At 42.6% G+C, this 25,160-nt stretch overlaps 1 protein-coding gene across 1 annotated transcript in view; it reads right to left on the bottom strand.

Moving 5' to 3' along the window:
• LOC117531770 (collagen alpha-1(XII) chain-like) overlaps nucleotides 1–25,160 on the bottom strand; it is a 136,737-nt gene that overhangs the window by 12,062 nt on the left and 99,515 nt on the right. Inside the window, 8 exon segments of the mRNA XM_034194907.1 lie at nucleotides 601–696; nucleotides 1,055–1,108; nucleotides 2,766–2,852; nucleotides 5,510–5,587; nucleotides 5,843–6,001; nucleotides 17,347–17,456; nucleotides 17,843–17,985; nucleotides 19,620–19,758. Of these exon segments, the coding sequence (XP_034050798.1) occupies nucleotides 601–696; nucleotides 1,055–1,108; nucleotides 2,766–2,852; nucleotides 5,510–5,587; nucleotides 5,843–6,001; nucleotides 17,347–17,456; nucleotides 17,843–17,985; nucleotides 19,620–19,758 (866 nt within the window).

Below are 25,160 nucleotides of genomic sequence, written 5' to 3'. Positions count from 1 at the left end.
AAGTCATTCATGCATTCATTTCATCACATTTGGCAGTATTGGCTAACTTGTTGTTCTTTTGCCTCAGCAAGTCTTCTCTGGATGGTTTACAAACGAGACGTCTCAGGAGGTCCTCTAAGACGTCTCAGGTGACCCTGATTCTATCTTCTTTGGACCGGCTCCCCATGAAGTTCAGACTTCGGTTTACAATTCTGATGATCCCTTTCAGAGTTCTATATGGTCAAATCCCTCTCTATATCACTGCATCTAACTGGCTGCTGGCTCCTGATCTGTGAAAATCAAAGGCCACAGTGCTTTTCAGGTTGTGACTCCCAAAGTGTGAAATCAACTCCCAGTGCATCTAAGATCCCTTGAAACTTTTCAAATGAAGCTCATGTCCCATCTGTAGAGGCTCGGTTTTACTGTAGATCATTTCTGTTGTGCTTTAAATTCTGTATGAACTGAGTTTTTTAAATTTGTAAAGCACTATTTCACTGACTGACTTTTGTTAACGTTACGATGGTTAGAAATGTGTGTTTACACATCCTTAATCATCCCAGGGAACTATGTTCATGCCTGAGCCCATGACGCCCTGCGTGCAGCGAGTGTCTGCAGACTTACAGGTTCTCCAGGTAGAGACAGTCCATTGGGGCCTTGTGGACCTGGTGGTCCCATTGGGCCTGCGGGTCCTGGCTCACCACGTGGACCGGCTGAACCCTGCAGATATAAACTGGTTAAACAGTCACACTGGAGGAGGAACCCCTCCCAAAAGAAAAGTCCAATCAGCCCCCCCCCAACAGACACACACAAAACACGAGTCTCAACACTGTTGAAAAATTAGTCAACCTGACAGAGGTTTTTTAAAATCAGCTGAGGAAAGACAAAGAGCAGTGTTCAATAACTGAATTCAGATGTGTGCCGTTTGCTTTGCTTGGTGGCGTTCCACAGGGCAGTGAGTTAGCTTCTAAATGTATTGATGCAGCATTAAAGGTTTGGATTGACTCAGGATTCAAAGCTTGTAAAACCACCAACAGGCATTTGCAGAATGCTTAAAATGATGTAAGAGTCAACTCACAGCTCGGCCAGGCTCTCCTCTGTCTCCTCGTGGTCCCTTAGTACCCGGGCTGCCCTGGGAAAGCAAGAGAAGTGAGTAGAACAACAGCAGAAGATTCCAAAAGCCCTAAAAACCCCAAATCCTCTCCGGGCCTGAGTTAGGTTTCCGAGCGCACAAATTCCAGACTTTTACTGCTGGTTTTCCGACAGACATTTATCTTCTGACACGTCACCCAAAGCCCACACCTCGTTAGACGCCACTGGACTCATCTTCAAATACACCCTCCAACGGGAACAGTAAATACCACAGCTCATACTCGCGACATCCCAAGTCTGCTTTAGCTTAACGCACACTCCAGCGTAGCCGTGAGCTTCTTCCAATGCTGTGGATTATTGCTAGCACAGCGCGCATTTAGTCAAAGAAAATTATGGTGGAAATGTTCAACAATCATCTATCCTGGCCGTCAATGGGACTGAAAGGCGCGCTACACTGCGGACAGACTGCAATTTTTATTCTCAAACAACAGTAACGACCCACCAATACACCTTATAAATCACCTAAAATACGACAAATGTGGACAAGCACAAAAGCATTTTCTTCATGAAGAAGGTGATAGCAGGTTTTAAGCAACCACATTAGCTAGCAAGCTAACTAGCCCAAAGGTTGATCAAGGGCATTAGCTTAGCTTTTTAACATGTAGCCAAGTTGAAAATGAGGTTTCTCAGCTCATTTAAAAGCAAATAATATATTTTGTTTAGATGTGTTCATTGTCCTTTTCCAGTTCGTGATTATACAAAATTATTTAACCATGTGCTGTGAAGTTAGGGAAGCGCATCGCGTCACTGGATGAACTCAATTAGACCCCTGATCTCGTAATTATGAGAAAAGCTCTCGTGAGCTCATTGATGTTTGAGGTGAGTTTGGTGGTTCTACAAACCACAAATGCAACGTTATTGAGTTTTTAATCAAAGCATTTCCTCTGCTGTGGTAATTTAGTGACGGTCCCTAAATTCCCGTCTCGCTGCCGGCTGCCCGTCAAAATTGAAGTAAAGAATGAAGGACATCCCATTTTGATGACACGCCCCGAGCCCCTCCCTGGAGGAATTTCATTCATCATTTTCTTCGTGGACATGCAGTATCAGGGTCAAAAAGGGGCTCAGCCCCCGGCCGGGCGCACGTCAGAGGGGTGCCCCGTGCCCCTCCCTCGAGGAATGTCAGTCATGCAGGAACACCTCAGGGGAAAATCTACACTTTGTGTGCGATCACAGTGCACCGTCAGTGTTTACAAATTGCCCAATTTTCGATTATGACTCAGGAATTCTCACACTGGTCTTTACTGAGGGACTGAAACATTGTACGGAAGCTGGATTAAAAACAAAATAGACCCCTGATCTTGTAATTACGGGATCAGAGGTCTAATTTTTTCTTATCCAGTGAATGCAACAAACTTCTGTACGAAGGTATATGTTTGATGATTGACAGCACAGTGACAGGAGCACAACCCACGTGAAGTTTTTGTGCCAAGCTTTGAGCCCAGTCAGTGAGCAAGAACAGAAAAGAAACTCATGGTACAAATTGCTTGTGTGACAAAAGACCTGCCCCCCAAGTTTATATATGTGCCAGCGTGTTGCCTGTGGGGATCCATGGGCTCTAGAGTGGGCAGTGTTTATAAAATAGCAAGCTGACATTTTTTTCAAGGGTGGTAATAAATTATCTAAAGATGCATCTTTACCGAAGGTCCAGGAGGCCCCTGAGGGCCGATGCTGTCCTGTGTGCACGTGCAGGAGTGAGGAAGAGATGGGCACTTGGCTTCATCTCTCTGAAAAGGAAGAACAGATACACAGAAACCATCAACCATACGAACACATCAAAGGACACAGCAGCTTTAGAAACCCAAAATCCTTCATGTGCATCGTTATTTAGTGACACCGTTCTGGCAAACTGTGTCTGTAACTGTGCAGCGAGTGGGATTTTCAAAAAGTGATGGATTAGCTTGCAAAGGTCATGATGGAACAGTGGTTCTGAAATGTGACTGCAATCATCAATGTGAGGGTTTAAATCCAAATGCCATTTGAAAACCTCACTTATATTTTCTGGAAAATGTGATCTGGGCCTGAGGATCATCTAACACTGCAATCACTGCACATGATACATGAATATCGGGTGCAAATTACAGACAAATGACTTACAATTGCTAAAATACACATGTATCCGGTATTTAACATGCTGCCTGGTCCATCAGCTAAAGGAGCACTTGTTTTCAGGAGAACACTGTGCAGCGGCGCTCCACTTAGCACAATTACACAGGACACAATGTTCTATTCATTTCTGCTGAAGCTCCGTCAGTTTAAACGTCTGTTTTCAGCCTCATCAGTCCTCATTCCCGACTTAAAACACTGGAAAAGTGTGTGTTTTGTATCTGCTGTTGGTCAGTGGTCCTGTTCAGTGTTTTTCTTCTCAAGAAGGAATTAAATTTGGAGTTTTCTACATATTCAGAAGATGTCTCATTGAGGAGCATGTGTACGACTAGCAAAACAAAACAAGGACAACTTTACTTACCGACACGCAACATTGTTGGGGTGACGTGTGTTGATTTGTAAATATATTTCAGCTATAGATAACAGCATAGTGGTGCGCCGCTTGTGCACAGTGGTGCGCCGCTCCGCACCTGTTCGGACACAACTACAGGCGGTCTCCCACTGCCCGTTTGTTGCACCAGTTTCCATCCCAATTTCAAAATTGAGGAAACCAGGCCAGGTTTTTTTTTGTTGTTGTTTTTTTAGATCCATGACACACTTTTCTAAAAAAGCAAAAATTTCTGTGATCAGATGGCTAAACTGTTTCCTGTTGAAGAAGCATGAGCTGATTCTCATGGATTTCATGTTTGGGCAGAGAATCAGAGGGACGCTTCTACTCAGAGAACTGCAGGTTCCTATTCTTCCCACTGGTCCACTTTCAACTGCGTTTACACAGCATGACCCCCAAATTGCACCAATTAAATCTGATTTTGTTTTGTGGATAATAATGATTTACTCCAATGTCACAAATTTTTAAACATGTTTAAAACTTTCAGTTTCAGTGTATTTTCTACACCTTTACCACTAATTACAAGCCCCAACTGGGTGTCTAATTTTGTTTTGTTTTATCTTTTGCATGAAAAATGTAGGGCGGCACAGTAGCTTAGCGGTTAGCACTGTTGCCTCACAGAAAGAAGGTCGTGGGATTGATTCCCACCAGTTTCCTTTCTGTGTGGAGTTTGCATGTTCTCCCCGTGTTTGTGTGGGTTTCCTCCAGGTGCTCCGGCTTCCTCCCACATCCAAACACATCCAGGTTAGATGGACTGGAAACTTTAAATTGTCTGTTGGTGTGACTGTTTGTTTGTCTGTATGTGACCCTGTGACAGACTGGCGTCCTGTCCACGGCGAATTCCGCCTCACACTCTGTGACTGCTATGATAGCCCCCCCCCGACCCTTAATTGGAGTAAGCGGGTATTGAAAATGGATGGATGGATGAAAAATTTTAACAATCGGGTATCAAAATTCTGCAGTGGTTCAATCATGGGTGCATAGATGTTAGCGTAAAGGGGCAAGTTACTTTTTTTTGTCTTTGGTGCAGATAACTTTTTCTTTACTTTCTTTTATTTTGTTATTTATTAACTTATTAACGTATTTATTGATTTTACTAGATGTCACTTAATGTTAAAAAGTAATTAACTGTTGCAATAAGGGACTTGTACAATCATCATTTAATTTTTTAAGCTTTTTCTCTTAAAATGGCTTCATATTCTATAATGTTCCGAGTTCGTCTAAAACACACAAGGGTTAATTGTCTTTAAGCATTCTGAGAATCACACTGTTGTTGCTTTAAGTCTGGAAACATTTCAAGATTCAAACAACTTCATTGATCCCTAAAAGGGCAATTCATTCTTCACACTCGATTACCTCAGAGAAAAATACTGCAATTAATCCACAATTATTACTAGTTGAACGTAATAATGGCATACATCAGAATTAAAACAACCGCACATATTTGATTGTTTATGTACGCTAAACTTTAAAATAGTCAATCGTCCAAATTGAGGCACTGAGTGTACAACATGATATTATTCTGCTTTATCCTCTGGGAAATTTAATTCTAAATTTGCCTTGTTCGCTTCAACAAGTACTTCAGTGAACACCGAGCCTCGACTCCAGCGAGCCTCGACGCCAGCGAGCCTCGACGCCAGCGAGCCTCGACGCCAGCGAGCCTCGACGCCAGCGAGCCTCGACGCCAGCGAGCCTCGACGCCAGCGAGCCTCGACGCCAGACTAAAAGTCACACAGGAATTTCTGACTTTTTCTTGTTCTTTAGAAACGATGTAAAGGCTCCTAACTTCCTGAAATAGTGGCTGTGGACCAAAGATACGCTCGTGTATCCATCAAGTACTGTGGTTTTTAAAGGCCTTCCAAAAGAATGTAGAATGTCACTTGTACTTACTGTGGCCGGAAGGTCGCAGCATCTGTCTCGGCTAATCCAACTTAAGCTGCAAACAATATCGAACATCTGGAGCTGGAACTACACAAACGGACAAAGAGGGGAGGAGGAACAGAAACATGTTACAAATGGCTTCCATTCATCATGAAAATTGTCAAGAAGAGACAATGAGACCCTCAGAGAAACACACAGTTGTCTTCCAGTACTCGCTGCAAGCACACACTGCACGCACATGAGGTTTCGGGCTTATTCTTTGGAAAGCTACCAGATGTTCCAAATCCATTTTTCCAAGTTTTCAGTTTTTAACAACTTTGGAGATTTTTCTTTTCCACTTACTGTTGCCGACTGCCTTCGTCCACCTCCAGACTTGACCATCTTGCCAAGCACTTCATAGCCATCCAGTGTGATGTTGTTGGCCTCCTTGATGGGCTTCTCTGCCACCTCTTGGCAGTCCAGTGAGAGTTTGACTTTCTCTGGAGAAACACTAATGTGGATCTGCAAGACAGAAGGCGCGATTAAGAAAATCGTTTTGTCTTCTTAATATAAAACTTCCAGTCTTCCAGCACAATTACTTAGCAAACAGAACTAAGAGGGCTGGGCTATTGGGAAAGTCGGCTTTGACAGTCATCTGAGTTTTTGGCAGATGCTTGAAGACCTTTAAAAGACATCAAAAATTCTTTAAGAAAAGCAGGGAATAACTTCAATGAACTTTTCATAGTGAGAATTTGGTCGATTTGCGCAGAAAGTCTGCATGAAGCAGGAATCGTGTGCAAAACGTGTAATTTTGTAGCTGCCTCTAATGCCTCGTACATCTGTTGCTACAACTATTTGCGCACACCAGAGGCTGAAAGACAGAGTCTGCGCTGTGAGAGCCCATCAAACCCTCTCGCGGCAGGTGTCGGCAAAATTCCATCTCACACGTACGAACATCTAACACTGCTCGCATGGCACTTAGAAAATGTGTAGCCAGTCACACTATTAACACAAAAACAGTCTGCAGACAATCACTGTCGAGCTGGATGTGAAATTTGTTTAAGTGCCCCCATGACTGTGAAGTTGCCGAGTGTACATGTGGCGTGCCAGAGTGTTGGCTCCCCCCACGACACGTGTGCATGTGTTTTGCGCACCAAGTGACATCTTGGTCTGTGCGCTGACAGGTTAGGGGGTGTGGCTGGCTGTCCACAGCTGTCGGGACAGCTCTGGTTCTGGACATTACAACTGCAGCACACGTCCCATGTTTTGACGGACACACATGTGTGTGCTTATGTGGAAATACATAAAAACATATATCGTTTTTGCGATGGGAGGAGAAACAGACTGTCAGTCCGTTTGGACACACAGCATGCGATCTGAATGTCACGTGTGACAGGACATGCATGCCAGGCCTTGAGGGCTTTGAGCGGCGCACCACAGCACCAGGACAAGCCAACAGTGTGACAAATGAAATTTGCCACACTGGACTACAGATGGAAATTAGCCCACGGCTATAATCTGACATATTTAGATTTTATGTGTTCATCAATATGTGTTGTCCCTTTTAAATACATGAAAAAAATATGCCACTTTCAGTCACGTATCAGCAGAAATACACCATATGAACGAGTTTTTTTTTTTTAGAAAATACAATTATATGCTTGTTGATTTTACCCACTTCATGCTCCTGTTATAAGACAGTGATTGTAGTGCAGTGGTAAAGTTTCTGTCTGGTAATCAGAGCATGTGGGTTTGAATCTAGTGGTGTTTTTTTCTTTTTATTTAACCAGGGTTATTTAACAGCCCCTTCATGACTGTTTGTCAGTGATCATGGGTCATCTACAGAGGAACAGACAGATCACATTTGTATTGCCCACTTGATAAATGCAGTGTTTCTATATGGTGTGTATATGTATATGGTTTATTTCATTTTAAATACTTCTGTCTTCTTCCTCTTTTCAGGCAGATTCCCGCAGCTTTGACAGGACAGCGATCGCAGCTCAGTGGTAAAGTTTCTGACTGACAATCAGAGCTTTTGGAAGGCGTGGGTTTGAGTCCTGTGGATGGCATGTAATCTTTTTGTTTTCAGCAGCTGCTGTGAAAAAGTGTGTTCCCGCTTGCACGAACCGTCGCACCAGCATTATGCATGGCTGCCCATCGGCGTGATGTTTCACAGTTCGATCATACGAGCTGTTTTGCCGCGAGTCGCCCTGAGTTGTACTTTATTCGTACTATGTGTGAAGGGGCCCTAAACTATGCTGTCTGATGCTGACACTGATTTTCATAGAAATACTAGAATTAGAGAATTGTTTAGTCTTTCTAGACTCATGCTAATGAGAGATTCTGATATTATCAGAGTGGTTACTGATCTGGCAAACTCCAGTTTGTTGCCTCTACAGATGACTGGAGAGCAATAAAACTAAAATATACAGCAGCTGCCTTCTTCATGCTGCTTTAAGTTGCAGTCTGTGATTATATAACAACACAGGCTGAGAACGGGCCAAATTTTAAAATGTCCTGTCCGGAGAACCGTGTTTCACATCTTGAAATGATATTATTTGTGGTGCGCCATCAAAAGTGCAGCACTTTCCATGCTGTTCCCTTAACAGTTGCAAATTTTCCCCCAGACAAGCTTTCTTTATGTCAGAAAAAGCCAGCAACCATCTTTTTCTACAAAGCCATACCAACCACAGACTAGGCCAGATTTCTTGGCAACTAATAACAAAAAATTACAGTTGACTTCCTTGGCAACAGAACAAACCATCTCGAGGACCACAAGGGAAGCCGGGTGTCAGTTATCCCACGATCCTGGCGCGCACATGATATACCATGATGCTCCTGAGGACTTACCGAAACAACTTTCAATGATATACTGGGTCGGCAAATTATGAGAGGGTTTATTACCTCACTGCCCAATAAGTAAACACAGTAAAAAGATGAGTCATTGGAAAAAAGGCCTCTCAGCTGACGGACTGTCCTCCCAGCTACTCTGCTCTGACTGAAGGGAAGTGCTGACAGATGAACACTTTTTATTCATTAACTGAAGTCTTGGATGCTGACTTGGAGGTTTTAACTGTATTTGTTGTGTCAGCGCTGTACATTCCGTGTATCTACGGTAAAATGTTAGACTGATATGATCTTCACAGCAATATTTTTGCCATATTTCTATGATTTCTATCAGATTCTCTTTCATTTTTCTTGGCACAGTCCTGTTTGTTCCTCCATTTTCCTAATCCTGGTCTCTGAGTTTACTTATCCTGAACTCATTTTGTGAATTTTTACTGAATGAATTCTCTGTGACTCAAAGCATTTAAGACTCCAGTTCCCATTAAAAACTATCTTACAACATCAAAAGAAGTAATACCAAGTCCAACATAGGACCAGAGGCCCGCTGGTGGTTTTCCCCAAATTCCATTATGTGAAGCAGATGAGATTATGCAACTTCCCTTGGACAGGACACCAGTTCATAGCAGGTTACTTCCCAGCCCTGGCTGGTACGTGCAACTGGGTCGACTGGGCCAATGCAGATGTCCAAGGACACAGACAGGTAGCATGAAGGAGTCAAACCCAGGGCCACAGATTGGCAGACCAACTCCTACCCTACTGAACTACCTACTCAACAATGTCAAAAAAACATTTAAAATTATATTGTGTCTAATTTAGAGCAGGTAGCTCAGTAGATAAGGATGTGACCTATTAGTATGTAGATCTACGATCAAGTCCCTTTAATGCTATTTGTCTGTGTCCTTTGAAAACACAGTCAGTCAGTCCACCCAGCTGTAAATGGGTCGCAGCCTTGGCTGGGGAAGTAACCTGTACCAGACTGACAGTTTGGCAGCCTTTCATCCACTTGACACTACTTACTCCTGAGATACTGACACCAACGGGTCTCAGGGCCTAAACAGGATTTAATTACAAGCAGGTAGCTCAGTAGATAAGGACATGGGCGACCAGTATGTAGATCCAGGATCAGTTCTGACTAACACTACCTGTCTCTATTCTTTGTAAAAACACACATTGTCTCAGTCCACCCAGCTGTAAGTGGGTACCAGCCTTGGTGGGGGATGTAACCTGAGTAACCCGAGTCTGGATAACTACGAGCACCATTGGGCGGCAGGATGTAGAAAGGCTTCTTCTTCTACTTCTTCTAATTCTGCACAGACCAAATGTCTTCATCAGATTTCATGAACATTGCTGTAATTAAGTTGACCTAGTTTGTAATTTCAAATAAGTTATTCAAACAGTCAAATGAGATATTATTTACATCCACCAGTGAGCCCCTCAAGTAACCAGTAAGGTCTGATAAATGTCATCTTTGTGCAACCTTTAGGGGGCAGTAAATAGCTACACTGACATTGAAAAGAGGAAAATTTGTTCATTTCATGGACATAAGCTGCCAGAGTGACCACCATAAAAATTATTATAATAAAACATGAAACAGACAAGGGACAGCCTCTAATATCACACCAAACATGAAATAAATCCATTAAGATTGGTGAGCTGTAGCTCAGCACATGGAGAGTTTTGTGTGTGTGTGTGGGGGGGGTGGAATTGTGTTCTTGTGGAAAGTTGAACTGCTTTTGTTTCACTGCTCTTGTCGTCATAGTTCCACATACATTTCGTGACACCAGTGAGCCTTCAGACTGAGCCACAGAAGGGTTAACCCCTAAATCACAGGGTTTCTATTCTTCTTTTTCTGGCCAGAACCAACATTTTCATTTTTATGATTTTTCCCCTCCTCTAAAATTTCAGACAGGCAAAAATATAAATTCTTGGTGTGAGTACTAAAAGAAAATGAAGATTCATAGTCCCCAGAACCGTAAAGAAAATACTGTGTTAGTACACAGTACATGTTTTAACTCAACACCAAATGCTCAAGTTCTTCCTTTTCATTTCATCATTCCTAAGGTTAACCTCCCTGTGACCGATCTGGCACGCATGAGCAGGAATTGCAGTTTTCCAGACCTGGTGTTTTATGTGCACTTTGGTAAGAAAAGCTGACATAAAGCTGATAATAATTTCACAATCTTCCAAACTTATTTGGAGGTGAAGAGGAAGATTTGTTAATAAAAACTGACGTTTGTTCATCAGCATGTGAAAGTTCAGAGGTCAAATCCTTCACCAATGTGTCCCTAAAAAGGTCAACAAACGTAGCCACTAGGGAAAAAAAAAAGTGTTCAGCTCAGTGAGCACGAATGTTGCCTCAACATACGCCCAACTCGAGAAGTCTACAAGAGGAAACCATCGTGGCATCACATATGGTGAACATCTGCTGAAATGATCTTTGCGTGCGCTACTGCATGCTCAGCTAGCGGTAGACCATGACCTCTCTCCAGCCTGGATTACCCTTCATTAACTAGACCAAGGTGGAAAGACACTTTCCGATCCTGCACACAAAAGTGCAACATACACATTTAATACTCATCAGACGCAGCACGCAGTTCAAAGAGGAGTATTCAGAAGCTCCAGACCCTGCCCACTGTGGTGTATTATCCAGGTCTTTACATCTAACCGTATTTGAAACAAGTACATGGATCCATACGATGATGTGCCTTTGCTGGTGTTTTGTAATTAATCATCCTGGTAGATTTCTTTATGATATGTTCAAAGTCTAAAGTTCATCAGAACATGCATCAAATTGGAATGCCAGAATTTCAGCAATTAATTTAATGGAGCAGGGGGGGGGGCTCAGCCAATATACGTACAGAGAGATAGATGCAAACTGTCTCTGTACCATATATCTTGTTGTGTGTTGGGGGGTGTGGCTGGATGTTTTGGTGTTCTTTTCTTTTCTTTGCTCTTCAGGTGGCATGGAAACTGATTTGTCTGTGGAGAAGGTGCTGGCTGAAGAGTCCTCACCCTCATCAACATCATGTGTAGCACCTGTGACTGGTGCTCACATGCAACCTTAAAGACTTTCAGCTGAAGCAGATAATTGGATGGCGTTCTGCATTTAAGTCATGTGTGATTCAAGCAGAACTGCCGGGAACTCGACCTTGTGATGTCCATTTGTGAGACGCTGAGGACCGCGCCTGGGTTTGACACATCGAGCCCGTGAAGCAAGGAAGGGTGAGGACACTTGCTGTCAGCACACATTAAAGGTGATTAAGTGTTTGACTAATTGTTGATAGTAACGTGGTGTTTTGTTACGCAGTATACTGGAATTGTGATGAGAATTGTGCAGTTTGCTTCTCACTGCTGTGGCGTGCAGGATAAGTGATCCTCCACTTGTTGTGAGAAGCTGCTCATTTGCATAAAGTTAAAAAATACAGACCTGAATGTGTTGCTGATAGCGTGTGTCTTTTGAAAGATATTGTTGTAACTGCTGACTTACCTCACCTCTTCTTTGCTTCACAGAGAGTCAGTTTGTCGTGTCTACCTGGGGGGTGTTTGTCTGGTGGTAGTGGGTCCAGGAACGCCGGGCTTCTATCCTTTTGGGCGCTTAAGAGCGTGCCAACAGTCACTCCACCAGAAGGACGTTGTTTCAGTTTTGTACACATTATTATGCACAGGTGAAAAATAAATTGTTTCTGTTGTTCGAACCGCTTTCTGGTTATTTTTAGCGCTGGGTTCTGTCTGACGCAGGTCCGCTCCTCAACTCGCGTCGACACATAACATATCTATGGAGAGAGATATACTAGTTGAACTGTTTGAAATCATTAACAGCAGTGAGTTGGTTCCATGAGGCCGGAGAAGACGAGGCTGTGCCTCAATGTGTCGCTGACTGTCAAGTGTTTCTCCGACAATAATCCCCACGGTCACTTTTCAACAAACCTAATCATCGGTCACTCTGGTTTTGGCGCACACACACTGAGGTCACCGACAAACAGTGTTGGAAAACCACTGACAACATGTAAACTCACACCACTGCAGCAGCCAGCACTCGTCCGTACCAAGCAGACCGAGAAATAAGCACCTAGAGAGACCGCTGCACGTTGGGCAGCTCATTGAAGAGCAACCACAGAGTAGCCACACAGTGTAAACTCAGACTACAGCCTCCACCACGGCCACATGCTGAAAGAACACACAGAGTCCAGGCAAGATCCCAAATGGAACAAGAGTGATGTCACTCATTTATTCTTTTATTTACTGACCAACTACCCTGCTAGTCTTTATCTAGATCACCGAGTAAACAGAACAAGTCATGGTACAAATTTACGTAATTACTGAAATTGGTCAATACACAACAGAATCAAGAGGACATTTCATACCACTGATAATTATCAACCACAGGCAGAAAAGGGTTCATGTTCAGAGGGTTGTCACCTTCATAATGTTTGTGCACAATGAAATGTAAGACAGGCTCAGTTCTGTTTACACCTCTCACTAATCTCAACCAACACATTGTGGTATGTGTGATGTGTCGTTATGGGCCAAGACAACCCACAATTCCCTGCACTAAATAATGCCAACATCATCATTGAAGAAGCAGAGGGAGAAGAAGAAGAAAGTTCTAGAGTAAAGCCTGGGTCTCACTGAATAATGAAGGATGAAGGAGGAGGCACGCAGCATATTTTCTTTGCTACCAGAGGGTTTCTTCAACTACTGTGGCAGTTTCATGGCTCTGAGTAGCTCTTAGAGGCATTATCTTCAGTTAACGAGGCTCCTCTCTGAGCGTGGCGCTAATTTCAAGAAGTTCAAAATTTAGCAACAACAGCGTTGCGTAGTTTGTGTACGACTTACTGCGACGGCTTAGAGGCATTTGCATGGTGCTTACGAGTCTGCTAAAAGCCCATTATACGTGTGCCTGGCAGTTATGCAGGACCTGAGAGGCTGTTTTTGGAGCGGCTCTCCTCTTGTGCACACAATTCCACCTGCTCTGTGCAAAAGAACTCTATATAAATAATCTAATCATTTTCTGCCAAACCATGGATGCTGAAAACACCTCTAATCATTTCTAGAATCACAGAGGACTGTGTCATCTGGACGCTTTTTTTCCTCTCTTTCCTGCTCCATGTGGAATATATTTTGAACAGCTTAAGGCAACTATTTTTAATGTTTTTATAGGTTAATAACATCACGCTACACAGCACTGCGTGGCTCATACATGGCTCATGCGTGGCTTAGTGCAGCTGATGCGAGCCAATCGAGGCTCTAATGACCTGTCGGTCGTGGCTTCTACGTGGCACGTGCAGGGTACAGAGAGGCACGTAGTGGATACGTGTTAGATGAAAATGTGGGTCATTATTTGAATAATCATTCCACACCCATGCGTGGCTCCTTCTTCATCCTTCATTATTCGGTGGGACCCAGGCTTATGTTAAGTGCTGATAAACTGGAATTAAACACCAGTAAATATCTGTAAATTTAATTAAGGTAAGAAAAGCAAATAGGACTTTGACCTTGAATTTAAAGTGTGTATGTCAATCTCAAACATTTTACATATCTGCACAAAGTGTTCTACAAACCCAATTCCAATGAAGTTGGGATGTTGTGTAAAATGTAAATAAAAACAGAATACAATGATTTTCAAATCCTCTTCAACCTATATTCAATTGAATCCACCACAAAGAAAAGATATTTAATGTTCAAACTGATAAACCTTATTGTTTTTGTGCACATATTTGCTGATTTTGAAATGGATGCCTGCAACACATTTCAAAAAAGCTGGGACAGGGGAACAAAAGACTGGAAAAGTTGATGAGTGCTCAAAGTACACCTAATTGGAAACAGGTGAGTGACATGACTGAGTATAAAAGGAGCATCCCGAAAAGGCTCAGCATTCACAAGCAAAGATGGGGTGAGGATCACTTTGTGAACAACTGTGGGAAAAAAATAGTCCAACAGTTTAAGAACAATGTTTCTCAACGTTCAATTGCAAGGAATTTAGGGATTCCATCAACTACAGTCCATAATATAATCAGAAGATTCAGAGAATCTGGAGAACTTTCTACACGTAAGCGGCAAGGCCGAAAACCAACATTGAATGCCCGTGACCTTTGATCCCTCAGGTGGCACTGCATTAAATACCGACATCATTGTGTAAAGGATCGTACCGCGTGGGCTCAGGAACACTTCAGAAAACCATTGTCAGTTAATACAGTTCGTCGCTACATCTACAAGTGCAAGTTAAAACTCTACCATGCAAAGCGAAAGCCAAACATCAACAACATCCAGAAACACCGCCGCCTTCTCTGGGCCTGAGCTCATTTGAAATTGATCACGGACTGTTGAACAACTGAAGTCGTACATCAAGCAAGAATGGGAAAGAATTCCACCTACAAAGTTTCAACAATTAGTGTCCTCAGTTCCCAAACACTTATTGAGTGTTGTTAGATGGAAAGGTGATGTAACACAGTGGTAAACATACCACTGTCCCAGCTTTATTGAAATGTGTTGCAGGCATCCATTTCAAAATCAGCAAATATTTGCACAAAAACAAAGTTTATCAGTTTGAACATTAAATATCTTGTCTTTGTGGTGGATTCAATTGAATATAGGTTGAAGAGGATTTGAAAATCATTGTATTCTGTTTTTATTTACATTTTACACAACGTCCCAACTTCATTGGAATTGGGGTTGTAAATGTTTAGGTTTTTTTTTCCTTGAATGCAGCATTAAACCTAGTCCTGGTTTTCTTTTGTTGGGGGGGGTTTGCAACCAACATCCGGGAAAATTCATGTTACTCTGGTCTGGATATAAAGGTCACACAAGACTTGTGTTCAGAATATAACTCAACTAAACAGACTTGACTCCCATCAGAACCGTGCTTAATGATACTGTAGCATGAAGGGGGTTGACAACTTCCCCTGGACAGGAAACCAGCCCATCGCACATTACAGTATTTCTCAGGCAAGGCTGGGACCCATTCACAGCTTTCTCGGACCAAGACAATAAAGTCTCTTGTCCAAGAAGACAGACAGGTACCCTGAAGCAGGCACCTGGAACTGAACCCAGATCTATGTATTGTTGTCAGTCCAACTTGTATCCTGCAGAATCACCTACGCTGCAACTTTGCCACTGAAAATAAATATAAATACAATTAGAAACAGTTATTTTTCCGCTGAGATGAAACTCAGATCTTAAGCCGTTCAGGTTGGTATGAACACATACTTTTCCTTCATTGTTCTTTTGATCTTGCCGTACTGCGATGGAACAGAACAGAGGATGTTTTATATTTGCTGGTGCTTTGAGTTCTTTGCGGAGGCATTTGATGTCTCTGGTATTTTCCTCCTGAACCTCCTGCTGCGTCCTGTTTACCATATCGAGCACTGGAACAGTTAGAGAACCAGAAAAGGTACAACAATACAACCGGACCACTAATGATGCTTTTCTCAGGTTCAATTTTGGCAGAGAGGCTGTTTGATGACTTATTTTAGTAAATCTTTTAATAAGTGGTTCCCTCTGGGAGTTCATTCTGGATTTCTGCATCAAAGTCGAGACAGATGATGGCATGAAGAAAGCCTCAACACAGTTTTGGTATTTAGTGTCCTTACTACAGCCGTTGAGGATGGAGCTTAAAAGGCATCTTCAAAGAAATACTGCGTTACTTTAAATCTTTTAAAACCTGCAAGCAAGTTTGCCTACTATTTTCCGCTATCACACTCGTGGTTTTCTGTAGTCTTGGATTGTTAGCAAGCTGTTGCTGCTGTAGCACAAAATTAATGAATAATCCATCATCTATCTTCTACTAGTTATCCAGATCTCAATCACAGTCGCACAAGGTTAAGAAAGGTAGTCCATATGAGCCACATCCTTCATCTGTTCCTGGGAGAGCCCAAGGTGTTGGGCCCGATGAGATATACGTAGTCACCTGCAACATTTCCAATCATCTCCTCCCAGTTCAGCATGCTAGGAAAATTTCCAAAGAAAGGTGTCCAGGAGGCAATCAAATCACAAACTCCAGCACTTCAACAGGCTCCTGTCGACTCAAAAGAGAATCAGTTGCAGTTTGAGTTCCATCCAAATGTCAGAATTCCTTCTCCTTTGAAGAATCAAGTCAGGCCAAGTTAAGTGTGGGAGCACACGTGCTGATCTCACGCTTTACCATACTTCACGACGTGGTGTCCTAGAATCACCACCTTAGAATGGCTGATGGATTTGCATGGACCTGTGATCCCGGTAGGCCATCCAAACCCTGACGGGGCCAACTGGGCCACAGGACAGGGAGCAGAATAAGTGTGACTCAAATAGATTGAGACAATGTTTTTCAGTTAGCCAGAATAAGGAAACCAGTACCTCCTCCTGGAACCAGGCCATGGGGTGGTGGTGGAACTGACACCATATGGTTCCATCTTGTGTATAATGGGTGTGCAAAAAAACTGGTTCTGGAGACGCTGAGGTAATGAATAAATTTAAAAACAACCTTGATCCCTACAAGCCGATTCTTAAATGATGACACAACCAACCACGTGACATGGTGACCAGCACCACTTTGGTATTTGTAGATATGGGAGTTGAGTATTTCCTGTTTATTTTCTGATGCCTTGTATATTCTGGAGCAAATGTTCATTCCTTGCATATCTTTTAGAATTACAAGTGTGTGTGTGTGGGGAGGGGGGGAAGCTATTTTTTTAATCTACTTTAAGAAGCTACTGCCCCCATTCTATGCATATGCTGCTTTAACACCTGAATCCCAAAACCCATAAAGTGTTATCTTAATGTTAGACGTCTGACTCCGAGCGGACTCACAGGAAGGCGCCTTTCTGACTGTTAACATGAAACACTTGCATTTAGCGGTTATTCAGTCAAATTGTAGGTGGCAGGTGATTTACACAAACATATGAAAGGACTTAAGAGCAATAAAACAAGATAAAGGATGTGAGCATATACAAACAACAGCCCAAAAGCCCTTCAGTTTGAAGCCAGACTTTAATAAGATCTAAATGTGCTGCTCATCTCTTTAAGAGTTTGTCTTTTGCCGTTACCTTGTGGAAGCTGCCGTAGAAAAGCGACTTGACTTGTGCTTCATTAAAGATGGCTCTCTGGATCTCTCCCCGTGTGTCCTTGTTGTAGAAAGTGATTGTTTTGCTGGAAGCTGGAAAGAGGAGAGTCTGTGTTGAATCCCTGGCAGTTACAATGTGATGGCACGCAAAGACGATGGAGACCATATGGCTGCAGCGGGACGGAGACAGGACGAGCTCGGACCACGTCCAACCCCGGAATGACTAACAAGCAACTACCGACTGCTCGTGAGAGCGTCTGTCAAAGACACTGGGTTGAAAGTGAAGTCTTTTTGTATCTTGGAATGTAAAAGTTAAGCCAAATCCAAACACCTTGTGTTGGAATGGTTGACTTTCGTTTCCCATGAGTCTGACACGAGGTGACGTCTTGCATTCCCTGTAACATGCAGACTCAAAACTTTAATAAGCACTGAGCTGTAACAGCTTCCCAATGTGGGCCAAAGTATGATGGGAGACTTACGATTGAGGGTGACCCCGACCTCGGGGTTGTTGCTCCCGTCTGCTATCTGCCAGATGTCAAAGGCTTCAGTCGTTGTGTCGGGAAGGAGGCGGAAGAGCAGGATGATGGTGTAGGATGGGGGAAGACCCTCTGGATGGATCTCCCTGTTCGTGTGGAAACAAAACACAACGCAAGTGAAAAGAACCTCCCTCCACCCTGACATTTTCCTGGCAGCCAGAGCTTCAAGAATGACATCGACACAACACCAAGGCCATTAAATGGATGCATCCATCCGGTCACACACTCCACTGCATAACCCAGTTTTTCCTTCTGGCCTTGAAAAAAGTGTCCACACATTCAAAGTATTTTATGTCCCCTTGTTTCTGCTGCAATTTCAAGTGTTTCCATTTGTGCACAACCACACACAAAACTAAGTATTATTAGAAACACATTCACAAAGTATACCGAAGAGGTTTGGGGAGTCCAACTGTTCTGCAGTCGCTTAACAGCGTTCCAATGAGGCGAAATAAAGAGCTAGTACTCCTGACCCGCGGTCAATACGGCACAACCATCATGAAACAGACATTTACCCAAGTTTATTAGTAGTGTACCCTTTTAAAAACTAAAAACACGCAGGTATACTTCAGGGTACTTGTTATGTACTTACATACTTAACAGGTTATACTTAAAGTAAACTTTCTTTATACTGACAGGTACACCAAAAAAATCTATATCTGTATAATTGGTGTATACTGACAAGTATACTTGTAGCTATGAGAAACAAGTGTCTTCAGGTAACACATAAATAATCACTGACTGCTAAAGCGGACATGGTGGTCAAGGGGTTCGGGACATGAGCTTGTTACCAGAGGATCCTTGGTTTAAATCACTAAAGTGTCCTGGCTAAGTGTACTTTCATGAACTACAACCCAAATTCCAATGAAGTTGGAACTTTGTGTGAAATATAAATAAAAACAGAATACAATGATTTTCAAATCCTCTTCAACCTATATTCAACTGAATCCACCACAAAGACAAGATATTTAATGTTCAAACTGATAAACTTTATTGTTTTTGTGCAAATATTTGCTCATTTTGAAATGGATACCTGCAAAACATTTCAAAAAAGCTGAGACAGTGGTATGTTTACCACTGTGTTACAGCACCTTTCCTTCTAACAACACTCAATAAGCGTTTGGGAACTGAGGACACTTATCAGTTTGAACATTAAATATCTTGTCTTTGTGGTGTATTCAACTGAATATAGGTTGAAGAGGATTTACAAATCATTGTATTCTGTTTTTATTTACATTTTACACAACGTTCCAACTTCATTGGAATTGGGGTTGTAAAAACTGGGCTACAACTGGAAAATAAAAGTGCTGTACTCAAACTTCACAACACCTACACTTAAAGTCTACTTACAGGTGCACGCTTATAAAGTAAAAAGTGTGGGAATTTAGTCCCAAGAAGTATTGAAATAGTACATTTACTAAGTATACTTTCCAGTATACTTAGTAAGTAAACTTGAGATTTACTTGAATTAATAAAATTAATTTAAGTATCCTTTTATGGTAAGGGGAGGCCACAATCTTAATTCATATAATAGATTTATTTTTTGTTGTTGTTTTTTTAAATCAGAACCATTCTATCAGGGGCTGACGTGTGGCTTGGTGCCAAAGGACCATAATGAATAAGGACTGTTTGCTGGACAGAACTAACGTTGGGAGGTCAGTAATATGCAGGAAATGAGAGTCCCTCTGTGTGTTTGACATGCACACATGTCCACACGTCTTACTTGGTGGGCTGCGTGAGGAAGGAGTCCTTGTGCAGCCTGTAGGCGATGTAGCTGTTGAAGGATCCCGGCTCCATGGACACGCCGTTCATAGCAGCAAACGTCCGGTCTGTAATGTTGAAAGCCTCCAGCATCCTGAAACCTGAAAACACAAACACAGTTTTTACATGTTCACATTTTAATAAGTTGATAACTTACAAGATGTTGGTACAAAACTGTTCACAGTTTAAAGGAACAGTCGGACGCAGGTTGACAGCAGTTTGAAAATCAATTCTGGCTTAAGTCAAACGAGTTTAAAAAAGCCTTCACAAAATGAATTTCTAAGTACAATGGTGGTAAAATAAATAAATTAGAGTAACTTAAATTAAATAATTTGGCTACCTTGTAACACCAAAACTTTTAAATGTAGCTGCTTCAACTTCTTCGTCTCATTTGAACCCTCTGTGATATTGTGGGATGTGACCACTTACGGGGACCTCCATTTAATATATACACAGCACAACTTCACACGGCAAAACGGTGGACGATTTTGTTTTCAGCTGCAATCACCAAAACAATCGTGAAAAGTTTGTGGGGGTTTTTCAGTTCCCAGTGGAGAAGAAAAGACTAAGCGAGTGGGAGACATCGTGACAGTAAGCGTTAGCGTACACAGCTAACCAGAGTAACTCCGTTCTCTCGCCTGCAAAACTGCCTCGACACATTTGAGCTCCAGATCATAAACAAACCGCAACACATTTTCATTTCATTTGCATGTAATTTGCCCAAAAACCCATTGAAAATGCTGTGGTATGTCTCCTGGAAGTAGAAAAATTACATCATATGCGTCATATTTTACCCCTTTAGCGCCTGCGCTCAAATGAGACTGCGCTGAACTATTAGCTCAGTATGTTTAACTGCTGGAGTCACCATAACCCAGTAGAAGAAAGTTCCTCAACAGTTTGCGTTCCATCTCTTGCAGCACGCTGTGAGGCTGCTGGATTACGTGCTGATGAAGACTTTGCCCGTGTTGATGAAGACTTTGCCCATGTGGCAAGTTGGACAAATCACCCTGATAATGACTGCATACCTGCAACTTTACTCATTATTTGTGCAAGTTGTATGAAAACATTTTAAAGTTTCACACTATGTTAGGGGGTTTATATTAAACATACCCAAATTCCAACAAGTCGATGACTGCGTGGAGAAATTATCCTGCTTCTTCTTCTTTGTCTTTCGGCTGTTCCCGTTAGGGGTCGCCACTGTCCTCTGTATCTTCCTCTGTCACACCAACCACCTGCATGTCCTCTCAGCACATCCATGAACATCCTCTTTGGCCTCCCTCTTCTCCTCCTGCCTGATGGCTCCATCCTCAGCATCTTTCTCCCTATATACCCTGGGTCCCTCCTCTGCACATGTCCAAACCATCTCAATCTCGCCTCTCTGACTTTGTCTCCAAACCGTCCCAGCTGAGCTGTCCCTCTGATATGTTCATTCCTAATCTTGTCCATTCTAGTCACTCCCAAAGAGAATCACAACATCTTCAGCTCTGCCACCTCCAGCTCTGCCTCCTGCCTTTTTGTTAGTGCCACCGTCTCTAAACCATACAACATAGCTGGTCTCACTACTGTTTTGTAAACTTTCACTCTTGCTGATATTCTTTGGTCACAAATCACTCCTGCCACCTTTCTCCACCCACTCCACCCTGCCTGCACTCTCTTCTTCACCTCTTTACTACACTCTCCCTTACTTTGAACAGTTGACCCCAAATATTTAAACTCATCTACTTTCACCACTTCTACTCCTTGTAACTGCACTATTCCACTGGGCTCCCTCCCATTCACACACATGTACTCAGTCTTGCTTCTACTGACTTTCATTCCCCTTCTCTGCAAAGCATATCTCCACTTCTCCAGACTAGACTCAACTTGCTCTCTACTCTCACTACAAATCACGTCATCTGCAAACATCATAGTCCATGGGGACTCCTGTCTGATCTCATTCGTCAACCTGTCCATCACCACTGCAAAGAAGAAAGGACTCAGAGCTGATCCTTGGTGTAATCCCACCTCCACCTTGAATGAGTCTGTCATTCCGACTGCGCATCTCACCACTGTCACACTATTCTTGTACATGTCCTGCACTACCCTAACATACTTCTCTGCCACTCCAGATTTCCTCATACAATGCCACAACTCTTCTCTTGGCACCCTATCATAAGCTTTTTCTAAGTCCACAAACACACAATGTAACTCTTTCTGTCCTTCTCTGTACTTTTCCAACAGTATTCTCAGAGCAAACATTGCATTTTCTCTTGCTCTTTTTTGCTCTTTCTCGGCATGAAACCATATTGCTGCTCACAGATCTTCACCTGTTTTCTAAGCCTAGCTTCTACTACTCTTTCCCATAACTTCATGCTGTGGCTGATCTGCTTTATGCCTCTGTAGTTACTGCAGCTCTGCACATCACCCTTGTTCTTGTAAATAGGAACCAGCACACTTCGTCTCAACTCCTCAGGCATCCTCTCACTTTCCAAGATTTTCTTAAACAATCTGGTTAGAAACTCTACTGCCATCTCTCCTAGACATTTCCATGCCTCCACTGGAATGTCATCTGGACCAACTACCTTTCCACTCTTCATCCTCTTCATAGCAGCCCTCACTTCTTCCTTGCTAATCTCTTGTACTTCCTGATTTACTCTCACCACATCATCCAGCCTTTTCTCTCACTCATTTTCTTTATTCATCAGCTCTTCAAAATATTCCCTCCACCTTCTCAGCACACACTCCTCACTTGTCAGCACATTACCATGTGCTGGTGGTTGGCTCTCACTGCGGTATTGTATCACTTCCTGTTCCGGAGCACAGCGGTGTTTTTCTGTATCTGTTAGCTGTTTAATCTGCGCAGTTAGATTGATCTAGTTATCTAGATTACGATTTGTTTCCCAGTGTAATCTTTACGTGCCTTAACTAAAGCACTCCTTCTGCTGAATCACCTCTAAATTATTTACACATTATTCACTTTGCGTGTTTTTAGGAATCCGCTAGCTTAGCGTAGCTACTAGCTCTTAGCCGGTTTAGCATGGCTTCGCACCGTGGAAAATTCTACAGCTAGCCAGGCCCCTGTAGTCGGTGCGGCCCAAGGTAGCTTAGCCGCCGTTAGTTACCCCCTGGCAGATCCCGAGCAGCCGGGAAAGCAGGCCGACTGGGTGACTGTGAGGAGGAAGCGTAGTTCTAAACAGAAGCCCCGTGTACACCGCCAACCCATTCACATTTCTAACCGTTTTTCTCCACTCAGCGACACACCCGCCGAGGATCAAACTCTGGTTATTGGCGACTCTGTTTTGAGAAATGTGAAGTTAGCGACACCAGCAACCATAGTCAGTTGTCATCTGGGGGCCAGAGCAGGCGACATTGAAGGAAATTTGAAACTGCTGGCTAAGGATAAGCGTAAATTTGGTAAGATTGTAATTCACGTCGGCAGTAATGACACCCGGTTACGCCAATCAGAGGTCACTAAAATTAACATTAAATCGGTGTGTAACTTTGCAAAAACAATGTCGGACTCTGTAGTTTTCTCTGGGCCCCTCCCCAATCGGACCGGGAGTGACATGTTTAGCCGCATATTCTCCTTGAATTGCTGGCTGTCTGAGTGGTGTCCAAAAAATGAGGTGGGCTTCATAGATAATTGGCAAAGCTTCTGGGGAAAACCTGGTCTTGTTAGGAGAGACGGCATCCATCCCACTTTGGATGGAGCAGCTCTCATTTCTAGAAATCTGGCCAATTTTCTTAAATCCTCCAAGCTGTGACTATCCAGGGTTGGGACCAGGAAGCAGAGTTGTAGTCTTACACACCTCTCTGCAGCTTCTCTCCCCCTGTCATCCCCTCATTACCCCATCCCCATAGAGACGGTGTCTGCTCCCAGACCACCAATAACCAGCAAAAATCTATTTAAACATAAAAATTCAAAAAGAAAAAATAATATAGCACCTTCAACTGCACCACAGACTAAAACAGTTAAATGTGGTCTATTAAACATTAGGTCTCTCTCTTCTAAGTCCCTGTTGGTAAATGATATAATAATTGATCAACATATTGATTTATTCTGCCTTACAGAAACCTGGTTTCAGCAGGATGAATATGTTAGTTTAAATGAGTCAACACCCCCGAGTCACACTAACTGTCAGAATGCTCGTAGCACGGGCTGGGGCGGAGGATTAGCAGCAATCTTCCATTCCAGCTTATTAATTAATCAAAAACCCAGACAGAGCTTTAATTCATTTGAAAGCTTGACTCTTAGTCTTGTCCATCCAAATTGGAAGTCCCAAAAACCAGTTTTATTTGTTATTATCTATCGTCCACCTGGTCGTTACTGTGAGTTTCTCTGTGAATTTTCAGACCTTTTGTCTGACTTAGTGCTTAGCTCAGATAAGATAATTATAGTGGGCGATTTTAACATCCACACAGATGCTGAGAATGACAGCCTCAACACTGCATTTAATCTATTATTAGACTCTATTGGCTTTGCTCAAAAAGTAAATGAGTCCACCCACCACTTTAATCATATCTTAGATCTTGTTCTGACTTATGGTATGGAAATAGAAGACTTAACAGTATTCCCTGAAAACTCCCTTCTGTCTGATCATTTCTTAATAACATTTACATTTACTCTGATGGACTACCCAGCAGTGGGGAATATGTTTCATTACACTAGAAGTCTTTCAGAAAGCGCTGTAACTAGGTTTAAGGATATGATTCCTTCTTTATGTTCTCTAATGCCATATACCAACACAGTGCAGAGTAGCTACCTAAACTCTGTAAGTGAGATAGAGTATCTCGTCAATAGTTTTACATCCTCATTGAAGACAACTTTGGATGCTGTAGCTCCTCTGAAAAAGAGAGCTTTAAATCAGAAGTGCCTGACTCCGTGGTATAACTCACAAACTCGTAGCTTAAAGCAGATAACCCGTAAGTTGGAGAGGAAATGGCATCTCACTAATTTAGAAGATCTTCACTTAGCCTGGAAAAAGAGTCTGTTGCTCTATAAAAAAAGCCCTCCGTAAAGCTAGGACATCTTTCTACTCATCACTAATTGAAGAAAATAAGAACAACCCCAGGTTTCTTTTCAGCACTGTAGCCAGGCTGACAAAGAGTCAGAGCTCTATTGAGCTGAGTATTCCATTAACTTTAACTAGTAATGACTTCATGACTTTCTTTGCTAACAAAATTTTAACTATTAGAGAAAAAATTACTCATAACCATCCCAAAGATGTATCGTTGTCTTTGGCTGCTTTCAGTGATGCCGGTGTTTGGTTGGACTCTTTCTCTCCGATTGTTCTGTCTGAGTTGTTTTCATTAGTTACTTCATCCAAACCATCAACATGTTTATTAGACCCCATTCCTACCAGGCTGCTCAAGGAAGCCCTACCATTATTTAATGCTTCGATCTTAAATATGATCAATCTATCTTTGTTAGTTGGCTATGTACCACAGGCTTTTAAGGTGGCAGTAATTAAACCATTACTTAAAAAGCCATCACTTGACCCAGCTATCTTAGCTAATTATAGGC

Source organism: Thalassophryne amazonica, chromosome 19 (assembly GCF_902500255.1).
Source record: "Thalassophryne amazonica chromosome 19, fThaAma1.1, whole genome shotgun sequence".
Lineage (NCBI taxonomy): Eukaryota > Metazoa > Chordata > Actinopteri > Batrachoidiformes > Batrachoididae > Thalassophryne > Thalassophryne amazonica.
This window is presented reverse-complemented; position numbering and strand designations above follow the sequence as displayed.